This window comes from Brachyistius frenatus, unplaced genomic scaffold (assembly GCF_029030835.1).
Source record: "Brachyistius frenatus isolate BFR_SWC_R1_liver_20210118 unplaced genomic scaffold, ASM2903083v1 Contig_121, whole genome shotgun sequence".
In the NCBI taxonomy this organism is placed as follows: Eukaryota; Metazoa; Chordata; class Actinopteri; family Embiotocidae; genus Brachyistius; species Brachyistius frenatus.
Window position 1 is genome coordinate 239,123 of NW_027210720.1, and position 14,337 is coordinate 253,459.

A 14,337-nucleotide genomic window follows, 5' to 3' on the forward strand; every position below is an offset into this window, starting at 1 on the left:
TACTGCAGCCTAAATCAATATCTATCAGCAATCTGAAATTAAATCGAGATTGAATCCCGGTTTCATCACCAGGTCTGATGCTCACTGAATTCAGTCTAATTACAGCATCCTCAAACACAAGAGTGGAGGTTTCGTATTTGATCTTAAGTCTGAAAATGAAAATGAAAATCCACACTACAAAGAAAACCCAACACTCGACATTGTTCCAGCACTGATCTTGTTTGACACCTTTGGTTATTTTTTTGCAGCTGAACAGAGCTGGCAGCAGCAGCAGCATCTTACCCTGTACGATGAGATGAACTTTTGTGGATTTTGGTTTCTTGTTTGTGAGGATGGAGCAGACATAGGGCCCTTCGTCATGGATGTCGACATTTTGGATCTTGATGCTGTACTCTGTGACTGCTGTGTTTTCCATTAGGATGACGCGAGGATCCAGAGACCACTTCTCACTCCCTGCGAATAGAATGGTGGTGCGATTAAGCCACGCCACCCGGGAGACTTTGCTGTCTACGTTGCATCTGGTAAGAAGAAAGAAAGACAGAAAAATACATTAAAGTTTTAAGTCTTCCACATAATGTTGTATCTTTGACCCAATGGGACATCTGACAAGAACATCGTTAAAACAATCTTTGAAGGGTGCTGTGAGAGCTAAAATGCTCCCCAGAAGGTACTAATGTGAGAGTAACAATACAGCAATGTCAAAATAATATATTACAAGTAAATGCACTGCATGAAAAATCCTACCTATATAAAAAATAATATGCCCTATTAATATAACTGCAGAAGGCTACAATTTAAAGGTGCCATATTGTATAAATTTAGATTTACATTTATTTTATTTTATTATAAAACTTACTCTGGGTGCAAATTAAATACTGTGAAAGTCTCAAAATGTTCATTGAAAAATGCACACAGCTCGTATCAAGTGACTGAAGTGTTTGTGATGTCACAACATCATCTTTCCATTTTGGAAATGGATGGCAACAAGCAGCCTGACACTAAATTGGTGTGCAAAAGATGAAACCTCAGCGGAGCTCTACACTGCTCACACACGTGGCATCCCTCTTTTAGCTGGTGCTGATCATTATAGTCGCTAGGTAAAATGACAAACAGCTGCTCAAATCAAATTCTGTCACTTTATTTGATGACAAGCTAAACTGAAATGAAACTAGTAGTTGGTTAAGTTGTGCCAAAGTCAGTCCACTGTTATTTCACAGTTTAAATCATGTCAATATTTAACAAAAATATTTCTTGGATGTCCGTCAGTTACACAGAAATGTTTTTTTAATGGTGTTAAAACTGACTGCCATTTCCTATGATGTGATATCAACATCAATGTTACAAGCCACATGTGGAATCCTGGACTGAACGTGTTTAATAATGCAAAAGCTGATAGATCAATAATTATACATAAATAACAATATGTAATTAATGTATTCAATTTGGAGATAAATGTTGTGAAAACGTTGTTGTCTAGAGAATGTCAGTTTTATTAACTGTTTTATTTATATGTAGAAACAGTTATAGAAGCAGTACAGACTTCCGTACTGACAAACAGCACATTTAAACATCCAGTGAAGTAATAGATGAATGTGGATGCACAGATGATGTAACCTTTGTCTGATTCCTGTATTATCTGAGAGATTCTTTGCTGACTTGTGGCACAATCTGATGACACCTCATCATTACGTCTCATCAGCCAAGACAGTCAAGTTCTCGTTCAAGAGTAGCAAATGTATACCATGCACTCTACAAGCACTACATGTAAGCTAACTTCAGAATGTGACACGCGCCACTTGTAACACAAATAGTGCACACTCTGATGGTGCCTCCCACTTTTCATCCCAAAAGATCAAGACGCACAGGTTAGAAAAAGCCAGATGCAGCCTGATATGCTCCTGTGCTTCAAGTTCCATCAAAGGAACATAAAGAGACTTGTGCGTACCTCTAACTCAAAAATATGAATGATCTATATCTGCAAGGGCAAACTCACTCCGTTTATCATGTTGCCTAAATTAACCCACAGTATATTAACATTTTGAGGGAGTGTTCATTTTTGTATTAAAGCTTTTTGTCAAGTAAAAAAAAAACAACTATACAAAAATACAGTATTGGCCTCAACATTTCGTAAGTTGTCTTACAATGATAACTAAACATGGTTGTCGAGGATGATTATCTCAAAAGACAGAATTGATTCAGAGAGAGGAAGCGACTCCTGACTTCAGATAGATTTTCCAGCGATTTGACAATGTCACAGGATTTGGGTACTTCAAGAAATTGCTGCTCTGAGTTCAAACAACGACCTGTTTTCTTTTGACATATATAATGTTGTAAAAATAATGAAAATCTAAAACAATGTGTAAACGCAAACACATACACAGAGTGCCTTCAAGCTTTTCAGAAATGTATTGAAAATATTTTGCCATTTGAATACAATGGTATTCAATCATTTCAATAAATGTAATGTAATTATTATGAAGCGTGTACAATTAGTAAAACACAGATCTATGTGAATGTTTTCAAAGCAGTAAAAGATCATTGCCATTTTGGGGGTGTCTGCAATAAAATTCTGTACGTCCAGTCTCATCTCATGAGATCCATGTCAATATGTGTGATTGATTTATTTAACCAATAACATTAGCTTTAGCTTCATTAGTCCAAAATCAAGTCAATTAGCTCTATCTGCAGAGAAACTAAACACATTTAATATATATTTAACAAAACAGAAACAAAACTAGGCTGAGAATGCACTGGGGTAATCACAATATTTAAAACCCATTACATTTACTGATAATATCAGAAAATGGATGGAATGAACTGAGATGCCAATTTATTATTCTTATCATTATTTTTAAATGAATGGATGTTTTAGGCATGAGTATTCAAAAACTACAAGCTCACAGATGTGGGGAGAGGAATTCAGCCCAAAGAGCGTCAGCATCTATCTGATGAGTTGGCAGGTCTCAGTGCAAGTTATCGCACACAGTCCATACAGCAAGTCAACCAGGGATTTTCACACACCCAGCAGTGTTTGCTAACCCCAAAGTCACACACACAGTGTTCACAGTAAATAGAGCAAAACAAGAAATTCCAGGTTCACAGATAGACATTTTCCAGCCAAAACTAAATGTGCACCAGCGATATATATGCTGCTGAATGCAGGGAGAATGTTAAGAGACCCACTATCAGCAATTAGACTGCCAGTGAAAGGAGCTTGCATGTGAAAGGAGAGGACCGAGTGAATCAAGCAAAAGACGATACAAAATGGAAAATATACCAAGAAGCTGGAGAGAAGAATCTAAATAGATGGACCAGTTAAAGTTGTTGGTTGTGTTAAGGTAATTACCGCATAACATGTCACAGAATTTTCAACATGCTTAAAAAAAAAAAAACCTGCCCACATGAAGAAAAGCACTTGCCTGAGTATGTCTTTGGTTTATAAAGTAGGTCATCAACTGTAAATATAAAAGGTTATCTCTCTCTCTCCTGGTATTTCCCTTGCAGTTGCTGCAGGGGAGCTGAGATTTAGCTGAATGTATCCCAAGTCACTGCAATAGAGAAAAGACTGCAGGCAAAAGTGCAACAGGAGGAAGCTTCTTCATTCGTGTTTATTAGTTCTCCTCTGTAGTCAGCTACCAGAGGTCAAGTGCTTAAGGCCTGGGACACACTGCCTGGGTGGCATGTGCGTCACCTCTGCCTCGTTTCACAGCTGCAGCTCAGTCGTGTCTGCTGCAGCACTGGTGCTAGGGCTGGACCGCTAATCTTGCATACCAGGCATTTCCCCACCGGGCCGGCACACCTTTGCACTGGTACAATTGAATATTTAATAAAAAAAAAAACAACAACAATGGGGGAACCAACAACCGACTCGTGAGTAGGAACATCTGCGTGTTGATTTCTTTACTGACACTGGGCTGGCTCTATCACATTTCTTACTTGGTCCCAGTTCTCTCTGTTTCTCACGTCAGATGCTGTTATTCAGGACTCTATTTTGGAGCTGGTCTACGGGCAGATCAAAGTGCGTTTGCATTTTGGTACAGTACGAGGGGCTTTTTTTCTGCGCTTGCACTGACATACTATTTCTGTGACTCAACATGAACCCAACTGCACCAAAATAGGTGGAATGGCAAAACCAAGGGTGTGTTGGTGAGGATGTGCTTATTATAATTTGAAGGTTAAATTGATAGGATTTTTTTTATGAAACCTTCCGATTATGACAATAATGTAAATTAAGCAGACTCTGGTCTATTAAATTGAATGTTGGCGTGCGTCATAACACTGTAGCCAATCTCAGCCATGTAACATCAGGTGCACCGAGATTCACGAGAACAGAGCCTTCAGGGTTAAAAACCTGAGGATGGATCAAGGTGCCTAAAAGAGACAGGCCAATGCGTAAAGTGGGTGTGGAGACGTTGCTGGCCAAAAAAATTGTTGCGGCTACCGCCAAATGTGTCAAAGTGACCGATCGGTTCACTGCTGAGGCCGCGGTCACTTCAACATCATCTGCAGTACTCAACGCTGTGCAGCAACCGAAGACTATATAACAGATAGCACTTGAAGGAGTATTTGAAGGAGAGTAGGCCTACAGCCAAGGCCACTGTGAGGCAGAGGAGGAGGGACAGTGTGAGCAGGAGGAGAGTGTAAATAAAGTGGTGAACACAAAGTAACTAAATGACAACAGTCATCTGGAGGGAGGGAGCGTGTGTGCCATAACGACTGAATGATGATGATTGTTTCTGTTCACGTCGATGATGGTGAGATAAGCTACGACTGTTGTACTGCTGGTGGTCACTAAGTCAAAGTCAAATATTGCAGCAGTAGCAGCTCCTCTGTGCTAAATTGTGTGCCTGCTTATTTTCAGCCTACAATTTTTTTTTTTTTTTCATTTAAACAACAAGCAACAAGGTTGTCCTAAATTTACTGTCAGCCAGGTATGGTAGTAACTATTTCGATATGTGTTTGGATCACTGCTTTTAAAATCTGAATTCATTTCTCATTGTTTGGTGTTGCTGTTCATTGAGCCTGCTTGTTAGGTGAATTGCGGATCAAATTTCTAAACGAATAGCAACGCAATCGATTTAATTGCCCTTTCACATACAAAGATGTAACTCTTACTCCTCTCTGATAATAAAAGAAAACAGTAATCTATTAACTACCTAAACCTCATGCAATATTTCATCATACATATTTGGATTGTTAAAATCTGTATGAACCCTTATTTGGTTCATCATGAAATAAGATCGAACTGCTCCATTAATCGAATCAACAACTATTTGGTTACAACCAGTATTTTGATGTTGTACAGCTTTTTTACATTTCAGGGAATTCCCACATTTCTGGAAGAAATATCTTGAAGTATCGACCTATCTAATCACCATGTAGGGAATCAGTAAAGAGTGACTGCGTGGGTATTTAAGTGGAGCGCCATGATGGTGTCCTGAGGGACGGCATCCGACCAATTGCGGTGAGCCGCCAGGGCCAAAACTGCCACGGCAATATTTTATAGTAATCCAGCCCTGACTAATGCCAGTCCTATCACTGAATCATTGGCTTTCCCTTTTAATAGTGGCCATTGAATCCAACGGTATTGAATGTTTGAAGTCCAACCAGTGAATGGTTTTAATAAAAAAAAGCAATCATGTGATTTGTGACCCTCGTTGAGAGCGGGACACACAAACACGTCGGCACACACACCGACACAGAAGAGAGGTATAGAGATGGAGAGAGCATCGGTAAAACGCTGCCCTCCACCTGGTAAATCATCACCGTGATAGAATTAGAGCCTAGTGTGGCTTTCTGCTGTGATTATAGAGTGCACGTGATCACAAATCTTTTCCCAGTCTTGAACTGCGTCAGGCATGTCATCTATTCTCTAGATTACGCACCACAGAAGCAAAGCACGACTCGCGTGTGTCGCAGACTTTGCCGCTTTAACCTGTTAACATGGGGCCCAAAATAAAACTCAAGATGTTCAACAACCGCCACACACACACACACACACCTCAGGCAGTCTGGCTAAGAGTTACCATAATTCCCACCCAGTCCTGGGTTCTTCATAACACTGGCCCTACATTATAAGTCTTTGTTCTTTAATGGATTTGACGGTCAGTGTGATCTGAAAAAGTTTAGGACATTTTTTTGTCAACTCCCAACATCAAAGGCCGTTTTTAGTGCTTTTAAGTGGCAAAATGCATCTGAAAATTTGAACATCAACAACAGTTCCCACAAACTGCAAAGTGTCACTTTATCTCCTTTGATCTCTTTTCTGCAGACATTGATAAATACTTGTACACACATTGTGTTAGAAAAATGCAGTTGTCAGCAACATTGCTCTCAATAAAGTCTGTAGCTGACTGTGAGTAATGTTGTGAGGAATTCCGCATCAAGAAGAAAGCAAAAACAAACATCGCTGTCTCCAGCGTGGCCACCCTAAAGGTCAGTCCACCTTAAGGGAACTTGGTCAGGTTCGGCTATTGCTCACTTTGAGGCAAACCCTTTCCACTTTCATCAGCAGGTGGACATGAGAACCTGTCTAAGGTCTTGAGAAGTTTATTCACAAACAGCCCCAAACTGTACATCCACTGCACTTCTGCGTTCACACAGCATATCTGCTATCGTCACGCCTCTTTTAATGGCCAGCCTTACTGACTGTGGTGGCGGGGTGTGGTTAGCTCAGCTGCAGGGGGTAGAGAGTGGGAGGAGTGGTTCAGGGAACGGTGCCGGGAAGGTGTAATGAGCACAGCTGAGCTGGATGTGAACTGATGAGCTCTCCCCTAATAAAGGGGAGCAGGGAGAAGGAGGAAGGAGAGGAAGCGGTTGCACGAGTACTGTACATTGGTGTATGGGCCGGGCAAATAAAAGCATTTTACACCTGAACGTACGACTGAGCGTGTCATCTGTGTCCAGGAGAGACCCCGGTAGCACCAACCTTGCTACACTGACATTCACATGCGCTGCGATTAAGTGTTATCATGAGAAGGAAAACCCTGTCTGTGGCAGACATCTCTAGACCTTCATATATTACACTGTGTATTTTAGATGAATGCACTATTTATGTACTTTAGGAAATGTGTTCTTAAAAAAGAGCTGAACCTGCTCAAGACTGTGGAGATGACAGTGGACTTCAGGAGGAGCCCCCGAACACTGCCCCCCCCCCCACCACCACCATCACCATCCTCAACAACACCATGTCTGCTGTGGAAACCTTCAGGTTTCTGGGATCCACAATCTCCCGGGACCTTTAGTGGGAGTCCAACATCAATTCCATAATCAAGAAAGGCCAGCAGCGAATGTACTTCCTGCAGCAGCTCAGGAAGCTCAACCTGCCCCAAGAGCTCCTGATCCAGTTCTATAGCGCCATAATACAGTCTGTTCTCTGCACCCCCATCACCATCTGGTTCGGATCGGCCACCAAACAGGACAGGAACAGACTACAACGGAGAGTCAGGACTGTAGAGAACATCCTCGGTGCCGACCTGCCCTCCATTCAGGACTTATACACATTCAGAGTAAGGAAACGGACCGGTAGCATCTCTGCAGATCCATCACACCCTGTTTCAGCTCTTCCCCTCTGGGAGGCGCTACAGATCACTGTGCGCCAAAACAACCAGAAAATAGACCAGTTTTTATCCGCAGGCCGTCACTCTGCTAAACAGTTAACATGTTCTACATCACTGGACTTTTTGCACTACACCCAACCGTATCAGCACCATTTGAACTAGGCACAATTGCACCATTGTTTTAGGTGTATATATTTATATATTCATTAATTTATATGCTGTAAATATGTCTATTTATGTTTTCTATGTCTATTTGTGTCTGTCTGTTTGGTTGGTTTTTGGACGCTGAGAGCGAAGCTACAACCAGAGTCAAATTCCTTGTATGTGTTAACATACATGGCCAATAAAGTGATTCTGATTCTGATCCCTTTACACTCCTGGGCCTATTTATCTTTGTCGTTTGGTTGTGTTTTCTGATTTGTGTTGATAAAAGTGCCGACAGTGCCACATCCAGATACTTTTTTCTCAGCTGCAGAAGAAAATTTCAGCGGGAATATACTGAGAAATCAATCATAGAAAGGGAAGAGATAACAATTTCTCGACTGACATGAGTCAGTTGAGCAGAATGTAATGCAGACACAATACCCTGCAGTAAACCTGCTCTTTTCTTCTCCTAATGTTGTCGCTTTGGTTTGTGCTTCTTCTTTCTACGCATAAATAACTTGTTAAAAAAAAAGTCCAGATACCTTCTGTGCAAGATGAGAGAAATATTTCTCGAAAAGGAAGGTCAAAATATTTTATAAAAGTAAAGTATAAAAAGCAGACTGAACTGAACAAATGTTATCACAAGACATGACAAAAAATGAACACATGCACACACACATATATCTTTATATATATGTGTATGTGTGTGTGCGTTAATAAAAAAAATAATAGAATCTAAAATTACAAAGCAGTGCTCTTAACAAGCTCCTATATGTCGGGTCTTTGTAGCTTTCCCCCAACAAAGACAACTTGCTGACAAGAGGGCACATTCGGTCTCCAACCTTAACGGCAGACAGCAGACAGCTTTCAAACTGCCTGCACTTGTGAGATTCAGGACTGGAAGAGGCCAACAATGGTGGCACTGTCAACATTTTTCCCTGCCGTAACACTTCGCTGACAGTCAGTATACTTTTCTCAATTGCACTTCATGCCAAGCTGGTTTGTGCTTGGTGTGTGCTGCAGTGAAATCCTCTCTGCTTCCTCGTCAGTACTCACCTCCATCACTGTGGCAAGGCAAAGCCGTTTCTGATTCAAGTTTCATTATAGCATTGCTCATGGTTGTTTTCTTTTTTACCATTTGTTTATATACGGTGACAGTAGCATTTACCTTGAGGCATAAGAATACCCACATCCAGCCTGATAAGGCTGTTACCGTGTTTTGCAGACAAGCGGTCTCCGACCCATCACCAGCGAGCTGCCAGGACCTCGTTACCCGCTTCTGAGTAGCACGCCCAAATAGATAAAAAACATGCGCATGCTGTTGAAGTTGAATGTTAGTATCACTTTGTTATTGTTCACGTAAAATAAGCTTATTCAGCTGGTTTGGGTGGAGCTCAGCGATGTGAATAAATGTTACTAAACATGAGTAGCTCTCAGACTCTTTTATTTAGTCAAAGAAGCTCTCAGGGGAAATAAGGTGGAGACCCCTGCTGTAGACTCTTGCTTGTAGTTATTTGGATATCATCTATATCTAATATCTATCATATTGGATATCAACTACCCACCAACAAACAATGTCACAACTGTCTTGGAATATCTTTGCCTGGAGATGAGAGATGTAAGTGAAACTGTACTTTTGTAGTCCTTTGTTGTTGTTTTTTTTTAACAAATTTATCATCATGTAAACATATTTTTTTTCACTGTTTTCTAAACTTGTATTTCACTTTCAGGCTGTAGGGAAAAAAAGGAGAAAAAACAAACAAACACTGTTTGCCTCATAAGTCCCGCATTTCCCTCTGCAAAATGATTTTTAACTCAGCAGCTGATGTTCTCTGCTGTTACTTTGCATTCTAATAATACATTTTGCAGGGGATTTCATAAACCGTGGGTGACTTAAAACTGTCTTCTGGATTTGAAGTATCGAGCAACACTTCAACAGCAGCAGTTTAAGCTCAAATAATCATCCTGTAAATAAACAGACAAACTGTAAGCCTATGCCAAATATACTTTAATTTACATCTGTGGTTACCGTAGATTTTTGTGTATTGCTATTTGCCAATTATGTATATTCAAGGTTTACTTTACCGTACAGCCAAGTCTAATGTAACCTGTCCTTTAGAATTAACTTATGTCCTCCTCTGTTTTGTACCTGACTTGTTTGTTAAATCTGATCTTATTCTACTGCACATTGACACCGCATGATTTAAATGTGTTGTACCAAGTACAGCTGGCGGCGTTCACAGCGGGGTTTTACAATCTTCTTGGTGTCAGGTTAGAAGAAGCAGCAAACTGGCGAGCGGAGGAGTCAGGTGGAGGTTCTTTACCGGTCCAACACGGCTGTCAACAGCAGCTGGACCACAGGGGAGAGTTGGACATGACTATTCAGAACCAGTTCAAAAATGACAAAATGGGATAGAATGCGCTCTGAAACCCTTATTTTCTCAGCCAAACTCTGAAAGAATATTCTCCACTAGAATGTCAGTATCAACTGTGAGCTCTTGATAGGTGGCAAAATCCCCAGAATGACAATCACATGAAAACTGTCAACATTGTGCTTACCCGACAGGTACTGTGCTCTCTATTATTGTTTCATAAAACTAGAATCGTTTTTTTTGTTATGCACCTTTTTTGATATGCAGCACACCACTGTCGCATTAATATTTCAGGTGACAGACACAGAAAAGGTAACAAGAAGTGTACCCAAGAAGCAGTTGCTTTCTCAGCAGCATTCGATCAAATAATAAAATAATACATGTCTGCAATATGCCCAAAGGTGCAGTGAGGACTGTGAACTAAAAAAGACATTGAAAACAGATTCATTTTTCAGTCAGTGCCCCACTAGAGGGCCTACAGGTAGTGTATAGTTAAACACAGACTTTCAGTATAGTAAATGTACAAATTTACTCAATATGGCTAGCATACCACTTGGCACTCGTGGCACTTGGAGATCTAAAAGTAGAATCCTAGTCAAAACTGAAAGAAAACATAAACTGTTCACACACTGAGAGAAAAGTAAAAGAGGCTCCAACGGGCAAAACAAGCTCATTTGCTTTATGTGAAAAAAGTTACACAAAAAACATTCAATATTAGACACAACAATGAAGAGAAGAGAGACAAGAAGCAAACAGTGTTCTTCATGAATCCACCAGATTCAGTCTGTAGAATGTGGTATAAACCTTCCACTGTCGTCCTATTTCAGTTGAGATTGTCCCCCTCTTCAGCTATCTCTGTGTTATTGTTTTTTCATCATCCCTGTCTCTATGGGTAACAACAACCATCCTCCGAGCAGTAACCTACAACCTGAAAATGTCAAACTGTGATGAAGATTTGGATCATGAAATCAGGCGAGCCAGCTTTGTTCTTTTTGGGCTTTTAGGGGGAATTCGCCATTTTAAAGAATATTCCACTATTTTTCAAGGACACCACTGCTGCATCCTGGGCTTAATTAAGCCCAAGCAGTGTTTCAAAGCAGAAAAATTTAAGCCTGACCATCATTACACACTATGTGTTAATCACTGCATTCAGAAACTAAACACTATCACGTGATATCACACGTGAAAATGTTGATGTTATGAGACCAAGAAGCCAAAAGTAAAATAATTTGAATGTTTCAACCTTTTTTTCATTTTCCTCACCGAAAAACGATATCGTGCAAATGAAGACTCATATTTGTAGGTCGATGCCTCGAGTGAGCTCAGCTCACACGTTGTTTTCTCTCTGAACTTGACATTTGATTTGCAGCAGATTTTGAAATGCATTGATCTCTTCAATCATGTTTGTCAATCTTCACACATGGTTCACAAACCAAATATCACATCTTTTGATTGGTCAACATGGTTGTCAGTGAGTTCCTTCAGCACAATAGTAGAGAGTTGTTTGTAAATAAGAACAATTACCACTTTTATAGTTTTTCAAAAGTGTTCAAAAATATCAGTAGTTCCGTGATAGATCATAAATCCAGGTTAGGGCTTGTTTTAAAGGCTAAAAGTCCTGCAGGACCCCAACAGCAGGGCCAGCCCTTAAGCTAATGATGACAGTCAGTGAGTGAGTGAGTGAGTGAGTGAGTGAGTGAGCGAGTGAGCGAGTGAGCCGAATGCTGCAACTTCCTGTATTTATTTCAAATGAAAAGCCTGTAGTGTTTTGTACACGATCCAACCATAGACTACGTTTCGATCTAAATTTGTTAAAACAAGTCGCTACGCATCCATCAAAAAAAAAAATATTATTACAATTATGAAGCGAGTGCTTTTGTGAACATAGATAACTACTAAGATTCCACAGAAGGAGAAAGATACGGGGGAAGTGAGTTTGTGCTGTCAATGGTCACATCACTTAGTCTTCTTTGTGAGCACACAAGTTTACATTCTAGATGCTGATATATCGTTGGAGTTTCTTATCATTGGGAGGGATTAAACAGAAACTATTGTGACAAATGTGATATGGCACAACCCCAGAAGACACCAACTGATGGGGCATTGTCCTGGCAACTCCAGATAAAAAGATTTGAATGTTTTCTCTCTTCTATCACTTCGTATAACTTCCATGACATGATCCTTGACGTTGACGAGTAGGAGCCCGACGTGTCCTCCTGGTCTCAGCTGTAAGTGTGGCTAAAGGTGAGACAACCCCATACAGTCCTCTTGTTATTTTCTTTCTGGTTTTTTTAGGCTCCTAGCTTCTTTAAGCTAACACAGGGATAGTCATAACATAAGATGAGCCTTCCTCATAAGGTGTACATGATATTATCATTACTGTTCAGCCTGTCAATATAGAAGCGTGTACACACTGTGTATAGCAACTTTTTTTTTACATGTACCTGATAACTGTCTGTTGACAGTATCAGCATGAGGAGGATTGTAAGCAGGAGAGTCAGGTGCGAAGTAGACAACACACACACACACACACACACACACACACACACACACACACACACACACACACACACACACAAACAGCCAACCGTACCTGAAGCTCTTCAGAGGCACAGCAAATTTGACAAAAACTTGATAATACTCTGTTTTAAAACACAGTATTGATTCATTTATACTTGAAGGCTACATGCCACTGTTTTTGGCAAAAGTAATTTTTCTTTTTTTTTTTACACCTTAGCTACTTATAATTTGTATTGATTTTTCAGGTTTCAGACAGCTGTGTACTTCAGTAGAAATGCTCTGCTGCCATACAAACGATTATCTTTAATTGTTGGCACAATATTATTTGGTTTGAAATAACAGTGATGTCTTTTTGCTCCATCACACTCTTGTTGCTGGAGTGTTCAATGTTTTTTTTCAAATACAAGCATTCATGTTGAAATAATTTTTGTTTTTCCTGTGGTATTGAAAGTATTAAGAATCATAGCATTTCAGTTGAATATCTATAAATTATCAAATTTTCTGCTATCCTTATATCTGTATATACAATAGTCATATAGCCATATGGTAGCTTTTCTCAGTGACTTCATGCAGTTTGTGGAGGATGGAAAGCTATGACTTGTTGGGTACTGACGTCTCTCATGTCAAATCACAGCGAAAAACATATGACAATAATCCCATAATCTTGTTTTACCAGACAAAATGATTGTGTAGTCTGAACATGGTTAAATGGGATAATATTACCAACATGGAAAACAGTATTTTTCCATAAACAGTACAACTCCCTTACATCACCATATACAGTATGAGCTTGAAATCTTGTAGAACGGCAGTGTCAATCACTGAAGGCAACAGGAGGCCTCGCCAAAAGATTACAGATACTTTCTCATTGAGACCTTCTGAAAGAACCATTTGCATTCTGATCTGAATGTTTCGACCTGTGTCGCACATTCTAAACCTAAAAGTTGTCCCCGGAGAGTGAAATGGACTTTTTTTGTGAAGTGCTGCGAGACCTGTGGAGAATATTGTAATCTGCAGTATGCAAAACGAAGCGTAACAGCAACAGAAGAAATAAAGTAAATGTACTCAATAATGATCATCACGCTACACTGCGTGAAATGTCACCAGTGAAAACTTTCCATTTACCATGAAGCTTTGCTCAAATTGCCAAATTAGCATATATTTAGCATTCTGTGGACAGCAGTAAGGACAATGTGTCTGAAAAGAAGAGGTTATGACACGGCAAGCTTTCATCCCGCAGAGTCCCTGGGGCGGACCGGGTGACAAAAGATTCATATTAAAGACAGATTATTGTTTTCTCTCCACACAATGCCTAGCCTTCAGTCCAATGGACCACACTAGATGAATAGCATTACTCATACTGTCATTTTGTACTGCCACTGCAGGGTCAGAGGAGACAACCGTATGGGAATCCACTTCTATCAGAGTGCTCCATCAAAGTCCAGACGTGAATCAGAAATAGTGGAGAAATACTCCCCACAGGACAAGTGTGACAGACATTTTAAGTAGAGAATATGCTACTCACTGCTGAGCCACTGTTGACCTACTGGCTTTACCCACAGCTAATTAGATTTCTTTTTTTGGGCGTTGCATGTAAGTTTACTTCTACAGTTTAAAAAAAAAAAAAACCAAAAAAACATTTCAAAGCAGCTGATTGTTTATTTGCATGTAAATTGGTTGTAAACAGGAGAGTTCGACTTGCAGATGCCTCAAGATAGCTTGATTTACAGCAGGATGTGAAC

At 40.1% G+C, this 14,337-nt stretch overlaps 1 protein-coding gene across 2 annotated transcripts in view; it reads right to left on the minus strand.

Moving 5' to 3' along the window:
• opcml (opioid binding protein/cell adhesion molecule-like) overlaps positions 1 to 14,337 on the minus strand; it is a 338,109-nt gene that overhangs the window by 105,337 nt on the left and 218,435 nt on the right. For both annotated transcript variants that reach the window (XM_069713720.1, XM_069713719.1), the window contains one exon: positions 283 to 518. In XM_069713720.1, the coding sequence (XP_069569821.1) occupies positions 283 to 518 (236 nt within the window). The remainder of the gene's footprint in view (positions 1 to 282; positions 519 to 14,337) is intronic.